We start from the raw sequence: 20879 nt of genomic DNA, 5'->3' as shown, positions 1-20879 counted from the left end.
TTCCTTAATAGCACTTCATTATTAGCCAAATTACATTTATTTGTTTTTTTAAGTTTAAATATCAACTTCCACACCATTCATAATCGACCATAATTCACTAGATTTTAAGACGAATTGTAATTCGCGTAGATGCAAATGTTTCTTTTTCAAATCGCTGCTTGGTCACCAACGCTGCCAACTTTCATTTGATGAGTGTTGTTAATTATTAGCGTAGTTCTTCCCGATGTTCTATCGGTTTTGGTGGAACTGGTTCCCCCCACTCTCCCAATTCGGCATCATAATATTGCGCAGCACGATATGGCCACAATTCCCATGGTACTTACTCTTCCATGGAGGCCAATTGTACACCAAAATTCTTCAACCACGGTATGTCGGAGGGAACGACATCGGTAATACATTCGCGATCGATACGTTCCGTATGTAGCTCACCAATAGGTTGTCCAGGACAGATAAGCTCAGTGAACTTGGTTTTCAATAAGAAGGTAGAATCGCAACGCATGTCTTAACGACGGTATCCCCACCATTTTTCATTATTGCGCATAACACGATGAAACCAGTCAATTAATTCGCTCAACTGGTAACGCTTTGGTCTGCAAGGTGGGTGTTTAGCATATTAGAAAGTATCGGGATCCTAAGTGCAATCGACAATAGCTCGTACAACATCCGAATGTGCTCACCGGAGTATTTGCTCTTCAAAAAGTTACTTCCACCCTTTCTAAAAGTTACTTCCACGTTCTACACCAGCTTCTTTGCTGATTCTATAAAAAAAATAAAAATTACATGGTAAATCTTTTGAAATAAAGTTTAATTTTAGCTTACCTAGCAATGCGACGTGCACCTTCCACAAGCACGTCATTGAATTTAAAATTTTGCCTCGAATTCACGACCAACTAAGTTCATAAATACATTTGAGTACTTCACAGCATCGCGTATCGCTTTTACATCTCTTAAATCATAAAATTGGAACAGCGCCTGACCCATTACGCAGCAGTATTAACGAGGCCATGTTTAGTTATTCCGTACTTTTATTGGAATAAAATCCCAACCCGATCTGTTATTTATCGTCTCAAGGGAAATTTGCACACTTCTTCCAGATTCAAATAACTAAATAAACCATCGTAAAGCATTTAACCATGAAATAAACTCAACCAAATCGCCTTGCAAAAACCTTCGTTACGATGGCAAAAATGTAAATAAGGCTGTGAATGAGTATAATCTGGACCCCACTGTTCGGCATGGTTGCTTATTTGTTCGTAACATTTTTCTGTGGTGAACATTTATTAACTTACCACAGTTAAAAAGAGGCATAAATAAAAAACTTAATTTTTCATGTATTAGCTCATATTGTTCTCATCTTTAAGAATATATATTAAAATAAAACGATTTTCTTTTGAAAATATATTAAACTTTTATATATAACCAATATTTTTGGGACAACTTTTCCATAAATTTTAAGAAAATAACACAATGCAACCATTTTCCGGTTAAAAGTCGGCCATCTTGGATTCCAATAGAAACTCAACCCCGGACTACACTTGACGTTTCTACAGTGGCACCTCTCAGCTGTGCCTTTGTTTACGTAACATCAGCTGATAGTGACCTTACTCCTCCTCTACCGTGGCTGTAGCAGCCTCTCAAAGAAGCCAGCGTAAATATGTATGTTTATGTATGAGCTTGCATACATATCGACACAGATTTTTGCCAGCCGCGGAAAAATATACATATATGTATGTATATGTATGCTTCATATAGACTACGTATAGACACTACGTAATATAGCGTGGCGATCGCCACGGCGACAATCATGTTTACCAGCGCCTATAGATGTTTCACATCAAAAAGTAGCCCTGGTCCATCAAACGCCGAAGGTTCTTATGAGAAGTGAAATACTGAAAGATTTGTTTATCAACAATTATGATATCTTTACTTGGAGTTTTGTTTAATATTTTGAATATAAAAGTTATAAATCTAGCGTTAAACGTATTCTAAATTGGAGAACCACACACTAAACTCTCCGTACGTTCCCTTTTTAACCTTGAATTTTGGGGTCGATATTCTAAAATTAATGTACATATAAATAACGACATATACATACTTATAATGAATCGACTTCAATGGCAGTATGCACGGCGTTGGCTTGACAAGAGTTATTGCTTGTCGGTACATCGTGTTAGATGAAAGTTTTTTTTATTTATAACCTTATTGTAGTGAAAAATATAATTACTTAAGATGATAATGAAGTCATTGCAACGAATTTGGAATCTGTCCATGGTACGTGCTTTTATATTTACAAAGTACTTAGAATATTCAGGAATATATGTATGTGTCTGACCTTTGTAAAATGTTATAGGATACAGCATTTTGGCTTTTCATGAAGTACTCATTGAAGATGATTTGTATCAAGGAACAATCAAGCTTCTGCATATTCTAATTACATTGAAGTATTTACTTTAGAAATTGGCAATTTGCGTATTCTAATAGGCAGTTATGATTTTTTTACATAAATTATGAAAGCCCATATCCAATTTCTTTGGAAGATATTTGTATTTAAAGCAGTGGCGCTCCGTTGGAAAGAGATTTGAAGTCCTCCTGATTAAAAAATATATAGGGTTATAGGTACCGCAAACGCTTAGTTTACGAGATATTCGACCTTAAAGTTCAAAAATTCGCAAAATTCGAACATTTCAAGAAGCTATTTCACCACGTTAAACCCACTTTATTCACATTTTTCTCTTCAAATTAATTAAATTACACTATAATCTTTTAAATAAATCCACATTTTACACTTTTAGCAGGTTTTTTATTTAAAAAATCTTTATTTTAAAAATTACATTTTACACTCGTTTGAACCTCATTTGTTTACCAAAAATTACGAAGAAATGGAGCGCTGCCATGTGATGACAAGGCAATTCGCTGAAATTCCTCTTTTTCGCAAAAATTCCTCTATTCATGCAAATGGATATTTTCTTTTTTAAATTTATTAAGCAAATAAGTAATATTATATACATGTATTAGTAATATTATATATACATATGTATAAGTAATATTATATAATAATGTTACGTAATAAAGTGTAAGGTTACAGTACAGTACGAAAACTCAAATTTTGTTTCAATATGAGTGCATGATAACCGTAAAATATAACCACTTTATATCCAAAACTCATATTTTAAATATAATAATATATATATCGTCACCTAAAATACAAACCAATGTATCATAAAAAATAAATTGAAATCGCTGACAGATATAATAACCAAAATGTATAAATTTTATAACGAAAACTTAAATTTTGTTTGAATATTGGATATAAAGTGGTTATATTTTTTGGTTATCATGCACTCATATTGAAACAAAATTTGAGTTTTGGATATAAAGTAGTTATATTTTTTCGTTATTATATCTGTCAGCGATTTCCATTTATTTTTTATGATACATTGGTTTGTATTTTAGGTGACGATATATATATTATTATATTTAAAATATGAGTTTTGGATATAAAGTGGTTATATTTTACGGTTATCATGCATACATATTGAAACAAAATTTGAGTTTTGGATTAAAGTAGTTATATTAGTATTATTATATTTAAAATATGAGTTCGAGTGCATAATAACCAAAAAATATAACTACTTTATATCCGAAACTCAAATTTTGTTTCAATATGAGTGCATGATAACCGTAAAATATAACCATTTTATATAAAATATAAATGGAAATCGCTGACTGAAATAATAATCAAAATTTATCAATTTTATAACGAAAACTTAAATTTTTTTTGAATATGAGTGCATAATAACCAAAGAATATAACCACTTTCACCACTATAACAAAAAGAATATATATTTTTTTATTTTTAACGCAGAAAGGAGTACTACGCCAAAGTATTTCAGTCACCCCGGGTATTCGCTCGGCCAGGGTTATTTTTTTTAGAGCGCGGCCGATGGCCGCCAACGCAGAAAGGAGTACTACGCGATAGTACTTCAGTCACCCCGGGTATTCGCTCGGCCAGGGTTATTTTTTTAGAGCGCGGTCGATGGCCGCCAACGCAGAAAGAAGTACTACGCGATATTACTTCAGTCACCCCGGGTATTCGCTCGGCCAGGGTTATTTTTTTAGAGCGCGGCCGAAGACCGCCAATGCATAAAGGAGTACTTCGCGAAAGTACTTCAGTCACATAAATTACGTATTACACATATACATATGTAGAAAGTATTTTTTTATGGTTAATATAGAAAAAAGAATCACGCGATAAAACAAACAAAGAAAAATTGTTAAAAATCCTACATATTTACTGTTTAAGATGTGGCAAGGCTCGTTTTCCTCATAATTGTAAACAATCTAACCTTTTCAACGATGAGTGTGCTAAGTGATTTTTAAATTAATAAATTTAGGTAAAATATAGCAAAATAAAAGTGAAATGTAAGCTTATTTCAAAGCTTAGAGTGTGTATTTAAATATACAAAGTAAAAAATGTGAAAAAATTTTGTGAAACATAGAGAAATAACATGTTTTCTTAGTGCAAATTTTTGAACTTTTAATCGTGAATATTTTATAAAATATTAGAAAATTTTACATTATTTTTGGATATTCCTCCTCTGGAGAAGCTCCCCTATCCGTACATACCCCATTTATACGGAAATTCGGTTTTTTTACCCCTCCGCCAAAGTAATCGGAATCGTGCCAATTCTGCTACTGCGAAAAATATCACACGCACACGAAAGCGGCTGAACACGTACGCTAGGTACGTACGAAAATCTATAGCAATGTTTGTGCAGCGCAAACGTAAAATGTATTAGTATTGAGGCGTGCGCACCACTGATTTAAAGTTCAAAAAATCAACTGTTTAAAATGCGTGTTTCATAGATTTATAATACCTTTTACACTTATGTATATTTTTAACTTTTATATCCACTAACACTTCACTAATTCGTTTCTATTCATTTATTTTATAATAAATAGTGCAAAAATAACTTTAATTCCATATCAAACTTTAGTTAAAATCCATTTATTCATAAAATAACAAAATTGTTGTAAGCAAAAAATTAGTGTTACCATAGGGCAATTCAGAATCTGTTGCAAATGTCCTGCAATTGCAAATATGCAAGACCATTTGCCCTAGATTGTGAGTTGTTGTGTCATATGTTGTAAAGGAATAAAAATAAGAAAAAAGAAAGACTATGACGACATAACTAAATTCATTATCGTGTGATGAGTAATGTAAAATCTTTCAGAATTCTCATTATCTTGATAAATCCCGGTATTGAATGGGCCCGGGTTATTTTTTTTTTTAACCGCGGCCAAAGGCCGCCAACCCAAAAAGGAGTTCAACGCAAAAGAACTGAGCAAGCCCGGGTGTTGGTCTGACCGAGGGTTATTTTTTTGAAGCGCACCCGAAGGCCGCAAACGCAGAAGGGAGTTCAACGCAAAAGAACTGAGCACGCCCAGGTGTTGGTCCAACCGAGGGTTATTTTTGGGTCGGCTTTAGTATACCATCCCACGATTTCAGGGTTAAAAGTGGTATGGTTGGATAGTGCTGATGCTCCAGATTAAGAATATATATAATTATTGCCGCCGCAAACTTATAGTTTTCGAGATATTTGCATTTAAAGTTGAAAATTTTGCAAATTTAATTTTGCAATTTCTCGACTTTTGGTTAGTTTTTCTTCCGTATTATGCACTTTTTATACACTTACAATTCACTACAATATTTCTACATATGTATTTTTTATTAATATGTCAGATATTTGCTGAAAATAAGCATTTTATATTTTACATAAATATTATTACACGCACAATGCAATAAGTGTTCCGTGTTGTCAAATAATAAGTAATGCCATATCACAAATGATTGAAAACAATAAAAATAAATAAAAAAAAACGCAAATGCATGACAGTCGGAGATGCTAAGTCAATCAGAACATCAATCTATAGTCTATTGATTCTGATACAAATTCTAGTGACATCAGTGCCAGCCCTCAAAATAAGCGGCTAAGAATAATTTCCACTACGGATAATGACAGTGATTAAACAGCATTCAACGGTTTTTTCAATAAATCTACCTATTTTCTATTTTCTTCTCTTTTATATATGGTTTTTGTTTTGTATTTTTTATTTTGTTATGAATGAATAAATCATAAGTCTGAAATTTGAAACTTATTGTATTGTTTTTGAATATTTTTTTGCGCGTATATATTGTTATACGCGATATTTTTTATATTCGGAACCAATTCGTCAGTTAATATTGGAAAACTAACCATTTTTACGCGATTTTTTTTTACGCGATTAGTGGCAGAACCAAAAATCGCGTAAAAAAAGGACTGAGTGTATATATATATTTTCTTAATCTGGAGGACCCCCTCTATCCGTAAATACCCAAAATCGGCGAATACTATTCTAAAATTTACCCCTTTGGAGAAACCAGAGTGCAGGTTATCCAAGTTATGGTTTATTGGGAGGAAGTGGTCTAAATGGCATATTAACTGGTTATAAATATATCGGTGATGCCTTATAAAGGCATAATCGGGGATAAAATGGGTATAGGCAGATAGAGCAGGTTCGTGAATATAGAGTAAAACTTAGTTTTCGTGATATTTGGCTTTGAAGTTAAAAGTTTTAACTATTTAAACTGTTTACTTTTTCGATTTAATAAGTAGAGTAGAATCGCACAAAAGTTAACTAGCGAGAAAGTTAAATCTTCAGCTAAGTTGACTGATTTTAAGCGTCCACGTACCGCTCTAAGGAAATACAAGTATTCCCCGAATTCCTATGCAAAAAGTTGTTGGTGTCGCGAGGTATGTACAGTGGCTCCATCGCATAATCGGACAAGAATTTTTCTAACATAAATGTCCTCCAAACATTAAAATAAAAAAGCAGAATGTGTTGTTTTTCGCTTTTATTTATACCTCATATTATCGTCTGCTTAAGTGATAAAGAAAAGGTAACTTTTTTAAATATAAGCTGTCAATTTAAATAAAAAAACTAAAACAATTAAATTTTTTATGCTCAACGAATAATCGGACAAAACAAAATAGAACCACTTAATATATAAAACAAAAGGAGTCAATACTTAGTTGCATAACCCTTGTTATCCAGAGCAGCGCTGTGGAACACATTTTACCAAATTTTGACAAACCTCCGGCTTTATGGAATTTCATGCCTGTAATAAGGCCTCCTTTAGCTCACCTAACGTGTTAAACTTTTTTTGATACACTCTTCTAGCTAATTCCTCCCACAAATGCTCGATTATATTAAGGTCAGGGCTCTGCGGTGGTGTTTGTATTAGTTTAGGGCAGTTGTGTATCAACTAAAGCTTTGCAACGCCCGATGTGTGCTTGGGGTCGTTGTCTTGATAAAAAGCAAAATTGTTCGCGAAACCCAACTTCATTTTCCATCAAAATATTGAGATAGCCAAATTTGTCCATTTTACCATCAATAAAATGCAAATTGCCTACTCCAGCACTTGACATGCCCCCCAAACCATAACAAAGCCCCCTCCGTGCTTCACAGTAGCTTTTGTATTTTTATGAGCAAATTCGGCATTTGGTTTACGCCACACAAACATTTTGTCATCTGATCCATGCAAATTAAATTTGCTTTCATCAGTGAATAAAACCTAAAAACAGGGAAAACTATCAAAATAAATGTATTTTGCGATGAAATAATGTGAAACTACCTGATTCCAAAAGTCTTCTGATTTTAACAAATACTCCCTAGCATATTTCAGCCTTTTGTTTTTATTTTGATGGCTAATAAAAGGTTTTTTTCTTGCAACTCTACAATGGTAATCGTATTTGTGTAACGTATTACGAATAGTATTTAGGCAGACATCTTTTCCACTTCGATTTTTAAAAGAATTTTTAAGTTCTTTCGCCGTTTTGAAAGGATGTTTTGCGACTTCCTTTACTATAGAACGCTCTTCTCGCACAGATAATATCTTGCCTTGACCTTCTCTGCTTCTATTAGCCAATCTGAACTCATGATGGAACCTCTTGATCACATCATGGACCGTGGATTTGCTTCTTCCTACCAATTCAGCGGTTTCTCGGACGGTTTTACCTTCACCATTCAATTTCACTATTAGTTGCCTTATTTCGAGCGAAGTTTGCTTTCCGTTTGGAGCCATTTTAAAAATAATTCACAAAATTCTAAACTCTTCTGTGACTAAATAAAATTTATGACTAAATAAGACCAAAAAATGTGATTGTAAAGTGCGCATTTACAAAATAACGGCACATTTAGCATTGCTATTTTCACTTGTCCGATTATTCGTTGAGTGCAAAAAATTGAGATATTTATGTTTTGCTACTCAAATTTACAGTTATCATAGTTGTTTTTTTTATTGATGATAGAAACTGTATTATGAAGTGCAAATAATAGCAAAAAACAGTACATTCTGCTTTTTTATCTTTATGCTTGGAGCACATTAATATTAGATAAACTTCTGTCCGATTATGCGATGGAGCCACGGTATATACATTGTCATGGGCGTTTGAACTTTTGAGTTGTTTATAGTTACTGTAAAATGTCAACAAAGCAGAAAAAATCTTTGCAAATCAGATTAAAGTTACTCCAAGACGGCACATGCTGAAAAATCACATTTATGTGGTGTGCGAGCGCAGATTTTTCGCAAGAGTTGAAAACATTGATAATTGGTAAATCCGCATCCCACGTAGCTTCAAAGGGTTGGAAAACCCATTGGAATATGCTAACTCAGAAAAGTTTTGAATAAATTCAGACGACTTTGGGAGGTACAATCGTTGTTGTCCAAGCTGTGTGGTGTTGATGACAGAACTACTATCAAAATATGGAAGATGACGCAGATTTCGAAGTGTCTGAGAGTAAAGTTGAAGAACCAGTTATCAAGGGGAATTTGCAACAACAGAAAGTAAGTTTTTCGGAAGCAGTTGAATGCATCAATACCTTGATAAAGTGGTATGAATACAATAACGATGCAGATCAGATATCACATCCTATTAATATGCTCACGAAAATTACACAAAAGAAAATAAACAAAGAAGTCTCGACCGCTTCTTTAAACCAGCCCTTAGAAATTAATATGTACATATGAATGTATAATGTGAAAAAGTACAAACTAAATTTAAGTTTCTGCTACGAATAAAAATGTGTCCTGTAAAAAGTTAATATATCGGAATAGTAAAATACTCTAGGGACATTTTGATTAACTTTACATATTTATTGTTCTCTGTTACAAAGAAATTTCAAATTTAATGGGAATTTCTATTCGAAAGACCATCCCGTTAGATCATTATGACTAGTGACTGGCGAACGACACGCTTGATATTTTGTTCCAAATGTGAATCGTGGCGGGATTGTTCACATAGACTTACAGTGGCTTACAGCTTATTTTGTGTGCTCTTTATTTAAAAGAAAACATGAAATATTTGCATATCTTATTTATTTTAAAAAAATGTAAAATGTATATTCAAAGCTAAATTATTTGACACTAGCTGACCCCGCAGGCGTTGTCCTGCGTGAAATTATGTGTTTTGAAATGAAAAGAATGTTAAATTTATCATTTAATTTTTGTTTTTATTTTCAATGTAACTCAGCTTGATAAACAACATTTTTTGGTTTCACAATCAGTCGGGTTCCATTACGCAGTTTCGTGGCATGATGATTGCGAAATATAATAACGACCGATCCTACTTTGAGACGCAAATGGTACGGTGGCATACCAAGCCTGTCCAAAGAATTTAGAAATACCACTGGATAATTCACGGCGCCGTCTTCATTGTCAAGACTATCGATCGATTTGTATGAGCGCAAGTCTCCCGGAATTTGACTTTGAATCTTCCAGTTTAAGTCAACAACATCGGTAATGTCCGAACATTTGTGATGAGTTCATCTTTCGTGAATTGACAAAGGGAAGATGGAATTGATATCGAACCACCGGAAGTATAAACCGAAAATCTACCATTTCCAATTTTTAGCGAAGGCCATGTAAAATGTCTTCGGCAATGTCCTTTTTGTTCGTATCCCATAATTGACGCCGATTTGAAGGCTGATATGTCGAAATGATTATCGCGAAAAGTGTGCGAACTTCATTTTCATTCCAGTGATTAACGTGTTCCAGCAATTGTAATTGCTGGCTTACTTCTCCAAAACTTGCACACACCGTACCATTCACAGTAAGCAATAACTCAAATAAAGTTGAACCGCGTACATTAATCAATAGCAACCGAAGGTAGAAGCAGACGTCGTTTTTCGGGTGGATTGTGTAAATTCGTCCTAATGCATTAGTTGAGAACACATCTGGATTTCAATCTACTGGTTGGCCTTGCTTTCTGCGAAACTATTTCTTCGACGATGCATTCCATGTATAATATAAGGGTATTTCCGAATAGTGCAACGTTCTCGTAAACGGATCACTGACGAAAGTTGAGAAAAAACTCGTCAATGTTAATTTTATTGCTGGCGGTGTTTCCACTGGCTGTACTGTATTCTCTGAGTTGAAATACACATTAATATAAACACATAAATAGCATGGTTTAGATTTGGTTAGCATTTTAATTAATGTTTAAAATGAAAAAAGTTGTTGTAGTAACATAACTACAATAGTTGGACATATGCTACCTCGGCGTTTTTTGTAGACATTATGATGTTTTTCAATATTGTTCTACATTATTTTGTTCTATCGCTAATAGTTTCGGAAGCGCATTCAACGAAAGACATTTTAAGACTCATTTTTCTACACCTTCGGTTACATTGTTCAAATTTTACCAAGGATCCCTAATTTTTTCAAAATGAAATGTAGCCTTTGTCAAATTGGAAGAATGTAGCATTCTATTGGTGAAAGAATTTTTTAAATCGGCCCAGTACTTTTTGAGCCTATTCATTACAAACAAACAAAAATAGGTACAAATTTTTCCTCTTTATAATATTAGTGTAGGTTACGAACACATACAAAAACATTCTAAATAATTTTTTTTAAGTATAGTAAATACAACAAATACATAATAAAAGGTTAATTATTACGTATCAGTATGCTGTTTAATAAGAATAGGCAAACTTGATTTTAATGGTACATTAGGTAATATTTTAGTATTATTTGCACATTGAAAGTTAGTGGGTTTTTAGTTTAATTTGAATATAACTTAATGGGTCGTCGTACGTCTATTGAAAAGCGCGAATTTGGTGAATGCACGTTACAAAATGGAAAAACTTTCACAGACCCCTAATACCTGAGACATACATGTAGTAACAATACCATATATGGTACAAATACCATATGTGTGTCACCAATTACCAGCAAAATACCATATGAGCAATGTAGTATTTTGCTGGTAACAATACTATGATGTTTCATTGTGGTATTTGTATAAAGCTAAAAAACAGGTAACAAACTTTGCTAAAAGCTTTTACACAAAAGCTCTTCGAAATATTTCGAATCTACTATTCACGGTCTTCATGGCTGCTATATTTTCTTCACTGCATGCTGAACGTGGTCTATTCGATCGAATATTATCCAATACTGAATGGAAGGATGGAGTCATGTGTAGAAGAAAAGTTCTCTGATTGCCATTCACTTCACACCAGAAACGAACTTAAGAAGCTCACGACTTTCGCTCTGGATAGCCAAAGAACATCCGTTTGAAGGTGAGCTATAGTGAGAAGGTGTACCATCCCTTACCAGGGTTGTGCGCTGGGTTTGGGACCCGCCATGTAAAAAAAAAGAAAAGCAAGAAAACAGCTTCGGAGGTGAAAGCTCCCTTTTCATAACGACCACAGCAATCGTAATAAGGACTATGATTTAAGGGCATGCATCTAAAATGTCCGGTCCTTAAATGGGAAGGTGTCGATGCCCAGCTGGTTGGTAACCTCCTAAAAATAACGGATGACACCTCCTCCGTCAAAATAGTGCGAGGGACAAGGAATGAGTCGAGTAGGTCCTTTTAGCATTTCGTACAGTGTAGTGCTTAGCGAATTTAACGCCAGGGTGCGCAAAGAAGGTATCTGTGGCCCAACGGTCGGTAAATTAGCTTCCACGATGAAACATCACCAAATGGGTGGAGGCTAATCGATTTCGCTGGAGCCCGAAATATGGTTATCTGTAGTACGTGATTCTAGCACAAAAAAAAAATCATCAAGCTACCAACCAAAAAGCAGTCAGGAAAGCTAAAAAGGACTCATGGCAATCTTTCTGCACATCGATAGAAAGTTGCAGAGAAGCCGCTAGGCTGAGTAAAATGCTATCCAAAGATCATATTAACACTGCCTACATTAGGGCTGAGGGAAGTGATTGGACCTCCTCGGCAAAAGAGTCTCTGGAGGTACTAATCACAACGCACTTCCCCGGGAGCCAGCAAAAACCTTCAACGAGGGTTCAACCAGAACCACCGCTGAATGCAGCTGACTATCGAAGCCAAATAGTAGACAAAAGTAAAATCAAATATGCCATAAACAGTTTTGCACCATTTAAAGCGGCAGGTCCTGACGGGATTATGCCCATAATGCTGCAAAAACTAGTAGAACCAATGGTTCTAAGGCTTGAAAATATATACAAGGCTAGCATTCAACTATCTTACATCCCAAGAAGTTGGAAAAGGAGTAAAGTTGTGTTCCTTCCAAAACCAGGCAGAAGAACACACGAGAATGCCAAGGATTTTAGACATATAAGCCTTACCTCCTGTATGCTGAAGGTACTAGAAAGGCTAATAGATCTACACGTAAGAGCAATAATGGCGGAGAAGTTATCGCAGTCCCAACATGCGTACATATAGGGCCGATCAACCGAAACCGCCCTTCACGAGGTGATAAGTGTGATTGTGTGTGAATCACTACATCACAAACAATACACCATGGCTGCATTTCTAGACATAGAGGGCGCCTTCAACAACATAGAAGTAAATGCGATAATTAATTCTCTGGCACATGGTGGCATAGACGACACTGTGTGCAGATGGATACTACCGATGCTTGAGAATAGCAAGATTATAGCTTCAAACGGCGCTGCAACACGAACAAGCTATGTGAGTAGAGGAACGCCTCAAGGGGGGGGGGGTCCTCTCTCCGATTCTTTGGGTTGCAACGCTGAACGAAATACTACTCCAACTAAACGGTGAAGGAGTGAAAGCAGTAGCGTATGCAGACGATATAGTGTTGTTGGTTTCAGGCATGTTTCCTTCAACAGTCAGCGAGATTATGGAAAGAGCACTTCGTAGGTTAAACCTATTGGCTAAAAACAATGGTCTAGGAGTTAACCCGAACAAAACAGAACTGATGCTATTCACTAGCAGAACCAAAATACCTCAGTTTCAACTTCCGGTACTAAACGGTACAACACTCACTCTATCCCCCACAGCTAAATACTTGGGGGTGGATATTGACACCAAACTGTCCTGGAAAATAAATATAGAAAAAAGAATAAACAAAGCATACATGGCCTACTATACTTGTAAGAAAATCGTCAACAAGAATTGGGGCCTTAAACCAAGTATAATCATGTGGATGTATACGGCTGTCATAAGACCTATACTTACATATGGAGCTCTGGTATGGTGGCCAGCGCTAAACAAACATCACAATATTAGAAAATTAAATGGAATACAAAGAGCAGCATGTGCGGGTGTTACGGGTGCAATCAGGTCATGTCCGGCTGATGCGCTCAATGTGATCCTGCATCAACTACCAATGGACATTTTTATTCACAAAACAGCAGCTATTGCGGCGATAAGAATAAAAGAATTGGGAGGTTGGAAACAGCTGAACTACGGACATAGTGTAATTCTAAACAAGTTCACTATTAACAAATCAGACTACATTCTCCCAAAGCTGGATTTCAGTAGACACTTCCAGGTGAGGATACCATCTAGACGAGAATGGAGAAGAGGTTCAATAGTAGAGGAAGATACCACCTCAGTCTATACCGACGGGTCCAAAATGGACTGCGGAGTGGGCACGGGGGTATTCTCCGCTGATCTAGGCATATCTCTCTCTATACGTCTACCGAACTCGACTAGCATCTTCCAAGCAGAAGTACTAGGCATAGAAAAAGCCTGCGAAGTTCTATTAGTAAAACACGGGAATATACATAAAGCAACTATGTTTACGGATAGCCAGGCGGCCCTCCTGGCATTGTCTTCACCCATGACAAATTCCAGTATAGTTCACAACTGCAAGAGAGCACTAAGCTCAATAAAAGACAAGCTCCAACTAAATTTGATCTGGGTTCCCGGCCACAGGAACATTTTCGGTAACGAAAACGCAGACGAGTTGGCAAAGGCAGGAGCTTTCTTCAATGAATCCGAGGCTGAGCTAATACCAAGCCCGCTAGGATCGATCAAAGGAGAGATCAATAGACAATTTCAACAAATTGCAAACAACAGGTGCAAAAACATTACAAAATGCGTCTTAACTAAACAATTATGGCCAACATATGACAGGAAAAGAACCTACGACTAATTAAAAAGTCAAGAAAAAGTGTTTACAGAATAACAGCTACCACAACAAGGCACTGGCCATTTGGGGAACATGCGTCCAAAATGAGTATGCCCTACAATGACATCTGCCGCGGCTGCGGAGGAGCAGGGAACAAGGGAACAAGGAAACAATCTTCCACTTTCTCTGCGAATGCCCAGCTCTAGCACAGATCCGACACAAAACACTCGGAATCCACCAAGCACCAAATCTTTAATGGATTTCCACCAAAAGCATATCGGACATAAGTAGTTTCATCGAAACCTCAAAATGGTTTGAGAGAGAAGGTGAAACGTAATAGCAGATACAAGTGGTTCTACGAATAGTGTATCAAAATGGCACATCAAGTGCTAATTGAGCCCGATAGGGCTGCACTCCTACTTACCTACCTACCAACCAGATCGATGAAGGACGGAAGACACGTCACCAGACAACCGAACGATTTTCTACTCGACTTGCATTTCTGCTCTCTGAGAGCACTCATCAGCAACTCGGTATGTGGGAACTATGGGACGGTATTTCAAGCTCCTTACGTTCAGCTGCAAATAAAAAAATTCTTTTCCGGAAAAGAGAAAAAGAACAGCTGGTACGACGCGGAGTGCCGTGGCTTAGCGGAGAAAAAACAGACTGCCTAACTCGCAACGTTACAATCGAACACAACACGTGCGGGATGGGATAGATACCGAGAGACGCACTTGCAGACAAACAAAGAGAGAGTCCGAAATGCGTGATTATGAGGAGCATGACAAACTGTCGGACAGGGGTGCTCGACAATTCTACGAAAAGATGCGGCGACCAACAAATGGTTGCAAGACCGGAGCATACACTTGTAGGACCCAAGGAGGTGATCTAGTAACCGATACCCAGAGTATATTAAAATTATGGAATGAACACTTCTCCAGCCTGCTGGATAGCAGTAAAACTATAACGCCAGGAGAAGGCGAACCCGATTCTCCAATCGATTACGATAGAGGAGACAATCTGGTGCACGATCATGAAGAAGTTCGAATAGCAATTACCCACCTGAAGAACAACAAAGTGGCATGTACCGATGGATAGCCGGCCGGAATAATGTCGGCGAAAGCATGACCGACGATTGGAATTTAAGTGTGCTCTGCCCAATTCACAAAAAGGGAGACTCCACAATCGACGCCAACTACGAAGGGATCCTCAACATCGCATATAATGTTCTCTCTAGCGAAAGATTAAAGCCCACGTTCAAGAAAATGATTGGAACTTATCAGTGTGGCTTTAGGTCTGGAAAATAAACTGGCCAGATATTCACCATGAGCCAAATCTTGGAAAATACTTTGTCGATTTTAATTCCTCTTGGACAGCACGAAAAAGAGCTGTCACTATGTCTACATTTGGTATTCCCGCAAAATTAATACGGTTGTGTAAACTGACATTGAGCAATACCAAAAGCTTCGTCAGAAGCGGGAAGGGCCTCTCCGAACCATTCGATACCAAACGAGGATTCAGACATGGCGACATCACCAATCTCCTCTAAAAGAAAATAATAGAACTAAATAGAGGAGGTACCATCTTCTACTATTGTGTACAGCTGCTGGTGTACGCCGATGATATTGATATCATTGACCGTAACAACCGCTCCATTAGTTCTGTTTTCTTCAAAATGGATTAAGAAGCAAAACAAGTGGAATCTCCAATTGGCGCCACAGTTTGAAAAGAAGAAACGACTGGCGCGCTGTTGTTAATTCGACTATAACCGCGTAAGCGTTGTCTACGCTAGTAAATTATGTGTTAAATGTGTAATTTAGAGAGAAGAAACAAAAACACACCAACAAAAATTAACCAACAAATTCAAATCACTCATATCCCATATGTGAGAATCATGACTACTGCCGCGATACTTAGCACAAACGTATCGTATTTGCATCTTGTGGTCGCACACCTACATACGAAAAACATGTGTATATATAGAATACTGAGTGAAAAGCTAATTTTGAAAAAGCCTAACCACCATAACAATTAGACTTGAGAATCCTTTAAAATACAGATGTTTATCTCTTGACGGTGCCATTATCTTTACGAGAGTTCCATCAACTGCCATTGCCACACCAGGAATTTTTGATTTTCCAAAAAAATACGTTTTTGCTTCTAATTCCTCGTTGGCGGTCATGTCAATGGAAATCCATCTTGAACAAAGCCTGTACTCAAGAATGTTGAGTACTTCATCTAATACAACAAAAAATGTCGATTGGGCCATATTTATATTGAAGTCCTTTCCAATACAACGTTGATAACTGCCTGTGGCTAAGAAACGTATACATGCAGCAAGTTTTATTTTTGGATAAAGAGTACCTTTTCTGTTATCATTTCCAAATTCATTTTCGCATTCTCCCAAAATGTAAATAAGGGCTCTTTTTATGATCCGAAAATTTTTGATGAAACTGCGTCTGTACATACATACATACATAGGTAAATAAAATGTTTTTTTTTTTTTAGCTTAAATAGTTCAACTCACTTATAGTCATTCATTTCCAACACGTCCTTTGAAATATTCCTCAAATTTCTGCGCTCACGACGAATGTTTACACCATTTTCATCATCACTATCACTTAAATATAATGCAATTGTATCCATTTTGAATATGTGTAAAAACGAACCAAAAGCTAAGACAATTTATTTCACTTTTCCAACTTGTCAAATCTGTTGATAACGCAGTTTACTCAAGGTATGGTAAAGCAGGTTATCGACGTTATCAATGATCGCATGAACACTTTCGGTCGAAAACTCTTTCCGCAACGAATTCTATTTCGATGCCGGTTCAATAATTAGACCCGTTCTTTTCAGAATGTGAATTTTCAGCGTTTTGGGTAATGCGAACTGTGTAGTGTGTATGATGCAAACTTTTCGGAAAAGCAAACCGGGTTCTTTGGCAAAAAAGGAAAGTTCGAAAAAGCATCACTGTCATAGCTGATGCGCAAAAACATGCAAAACTTCCAACATTTGAAAAGTAGTTGTACACAAATTTACACCAAAAGCAAATGTGACAGGTAAAATGTCATTGTAGGTAATTTATGGAAAATATAAATTTATTATTATTGGGTTATTATATTTGTGGATTTTTTTTTAATTTTATAGGATATAGTGTCAAATGTTGGAACAATATGTTTGACTTTTAAACATCAATTCCCACCACAGCCGGTTCTACGTACCGGCATTGACTCGAATTTTATTCGACCAAGGGCTGTTTTTTCGGCGATCTAACCCCGTTTAGATCGGTGAGTGTTAATTTGTGTTTGTCATCATTGGAGCAATGCCTCGTGCTGGCATCGAGTCCAATCCGGGCCCGGAGGAATTTTTCTGCTGCGTATGCGCAAAACGGCTCCATCCATACTCCACCTCGGTCAGGTGTAATACATGTGGTGTGTCTTTCTTTCACACACCGTCTTTCACTTAACACACTGTCCTTCACTTTTGAAATAACATGCACTGCGTCTTATTCATATACTTAGGTACAATTTAACAAGTTTATTTATTTAAATTCACATTAGTTAATTTCACTTAGTCTACATAGGCGACTGTCCTGTACGATAGTTTGCGGTCAACTGTGCTTCCTTTTAGTTCTTCATTTGTTGTCTTTCGTTTTATCAGTGTTGTAATGTAATTGTCGCAGGGTCGTATTTTAAGGTCTGTAAGTACGTTTGGTTTGGGTCCGTGGTATATTTTCCACTTACATGCAATGGATGGAGCCATCTTAAGGCCTGATCAGGCCTTACGACTCACAAGGAGTGGACCACGAGTTACGTGGCTCCATGTTGCCTACGCACAAATACCACCTACACGTCACTCCCTCACCCCCAGGATTACCCACGGACACCCGCGATAAACCCGTGTACTTCAATTCAACTGCAACAGACTCCAGAGTAAGATCGAGGAGATAGTTGCATTTATGAATCGGGAACGCGTATCGATAGCTGCGGTCTAAGGAACCAAGTTAAACAGCCGCTCAGATCTTCCGAGTTGTGTAGATTTCAACGTAATACGTAAAGATCGCGAGCGAGATAATGGTGGTGGCCTAGCCTTCACATTGCACAACACCGTGCAGTCTCGTCTAATCGATGAAGACATCGACCGCAGGGATACTATCCCTAGAATGTCAGGGTGTAGCTATCCGGTCAGGCGATGTCGAGCTCGAAATATTTAATATATGCATCCCCCAGTTACATGTTGCCCTACAGGATATCACCCTAATATAGGCGCGCTCCTTCGTGGTGAAAACCGTTTGGTACTAGGCGACTTTCACGCGCACCACGTCTTTGGCATTCCTGCCTGTCAAATGATCGTAGGGGGATGGAGCTGGCGGAACAGATTGACGGTTCGACATTCTGCAGAATGAATGACGAAGCCCCTACCAGAGTTATGGGCACCTGTAATAGCTCGCCCGATATTACCATTGCCAGTGGTGGTCTGATAAATAGCCTGGAGACCTATGCTAACTCTCGCATCAGACCATCTGTCCATAATTATCTCGATCGAGACACCTTTCGATTTCGTTTCTGTGAACAACCGTAACTTCATTAACTTTAATAAAGCTAACTGGGTCGGCTTCACAGAATTTACCGAGAGCACCTTTAACGCTCTACCCATTCCTACGGACGAATGCGTTGGCGAACGTTGACTCCGCAAAGTGATCGCAGCAGCTACCGCTCGCTTCATCCCGGCTGGAATAATAGCGGAAATCCGCCCCAAATTCCCAACCGAAGCAGCCGTCTTAGCTAATGAGCGCGACACCTTACGCCATGCCGATCCCGGGGATCCGCGAATAAGGGATCTCAAAGTGGAGATTCGGCGTACGGTAAATCAACATAAGGGGACGAAATGGATAGAGCACCTAAAGTCCTGCAACCTCTCAAACGGTGTGAGTAAGCTTTGGGCTACTGTCAAAGCTTTGTCTAACCCGAAGAGACACGACGACCGAGTTGAGGTTCAATTCAATGGTCATGCCTCTTCGGACCAGAAGAAGTGCGCGAGCTACTTTAGCCGGCAATTTACACTGCACCCTTCGGTAGACAAAGCCAAGAGATGTGTTAACCGACGGCTGCGCAAAATGCCAAACGACTGCGCGCCACTTTCACCGATGAGGAGGTTCAGAGTGTCATCAACAAAGCAAAATCCTCCAAATCCATTGGCCCTGATGGAATCAACATGCTAATGCTAAAGCATCTAGGCTCGACGGGAGTAGTCTATCTCACCAAGGTCCTCAATCTGTCGCTGACAGCTCTTCAAATACCCGATGTGTGGAAAGTCGGAAGAGTGGACGTACTACTGAAACCTGGGAAACCCGCCAACAAAGCGGAATCTTATCGAGCGATAACTCTCCTCTCCCCAGGAGTGATGACACCTGAGGCGTTGCTACTCACCACTAGGGTGGGTCGATTCCGGACTTTTTTCGATGCGGGATTTCTAATAGTGCGGAAAAGTTGCCTTAGTACTTCCTGATTCTAATGCAACTTTTTGTTTTGAGATCGGATTGCATCTTCAACCCCAACTCCGGCCTTGAAATTTCGGAAATTCGCCTAAAATCGTGAAATTGTCTACCTAGCGCCTGAAATACGCATCTCATGGCAAAATGTATAAAACAAAAGTTATTTGTCACGTCATTTGCTACCGAAATGGTATATGTGATCATGGCCGGAAGACGAACCGTTCCCGAGATACGAGCGAAAAGGCGGCGCGCCATAGCGCAAGGTGAAAATCGGTTTGCGGCCACAATTCTTGACGTTGATTTCGCCGAGTGCTATCACTCACATTCATTCACCTACGCCAAAGGACACGTTCGGATAGGTCTCCACACAAATATTTTTTTCATCGAGTTCCTTCACTCTTGTCGGTGATTTCGCCGAGTTCTATCACTTACATTCATTTCCCTGCGCCATACGACACGTTCGGACTGGTCTCCACATAAATATTTTTTCATCGAGTTCCTTCACTCTTGTCGTTGATTTCGCCGAGTGCTATCACTTATATTCTCTCAACAGAACACAGAACTCAAAATGTCTGTATCTAAGTTTAAATTTAGACAGAAATGTCCTGTGTTTGGCATATATCCGTACAATCTCTCTGAGTCCCAGTTATCTACTTACCAAGATGTTCTTTTGTGTTATCAGTTTGAAAGATTTCGTATAGGGCGACTCCGAGGCGACAACTATGAACCAAGGAGTAAAGAGGTTACAGAAATAGTTGCAAAAAAGATTGAAAATACTTTCGAAGAGTCATCTATTCCGATAGTTTCACACACCAGAGTTGTAGAAATGCTCACCACATACCATAAGAAATTTCTGACTCTTAAACAAATGTTTTTAAGGAACCCAATAGGTTTGAGCTCTAAAAGAGAAGACTTTGTCTCTTCTGCCGGAAAATTATTTGCCATCGTTGCTTGTAAATGCATTTATTTTTCTTCTTGCACTTGT

At 37.7% G+C, this 20879-nt stretch overlaps 1 protein-coding gene and 1 long non-coding RNA gene across 2 annotated transcripts in view; one reads left to right on the top strand and one right to left on the bottom strand.

Annotated features, from left to right (window-relative positions):
• LOC126764280 (uncharacterized) lies at positions 1 to 2123 on the bottom strand. The gene is made up of 2 exons (XR_007667882.1): positions 820 to 2123; positions 1 to 758 (listed from the first exon to the last, which is right to left on the bottom strand). It is a non-coding gene; the product is annotated as an uncharacterized LOC126764280 (long non-coding RNA).
• Positions 2124 to 2132: 9 nt separating this feature from the next.
• LOC126764158 (ATP-dependent Clp protease proteolytic subunit) overlaps positions 2133 to 20879 on the top strand; it is a 136202-nt gene continuing 117455 nt past the window's right edge. The window contains exon 1 of the mRNA XM_050481952.1: positions 2133 to 2271. Within this exon, the coding sequence (XP_050337909.1) occupies positions 2230 to 2271 (42 nt within the window). The 5' untranslated portion in view covers positions 2133 to 2229. The remainder of the gene's footprint in view (positions 2272 to 20879) is intronic.

This window comes from Bactrocera neohumeralis, unplaced genomic scaffold (assembly GCF_024586455.1).
Source record: "Bactrocera neohumeralis isolate Rockhampton unplaced genomic scaffold, APGP_CSIRO_Bneo_wtdbg2-racon-allhic-juicebox.fasta_v2 cluster09, whole genome shotgun sequence".
Classification (NCBI taxonomy): Eukaryota; Metazoa; Arthropoda; class Insecta; order Diptera; family Tephritidae; genus Bactrocera; species Bactrocera neohumeralis.
Note: the sequence above shows the minus strand (reverse complement) of the source record. Positions and strands in the feature narration are given on the sequence as shown.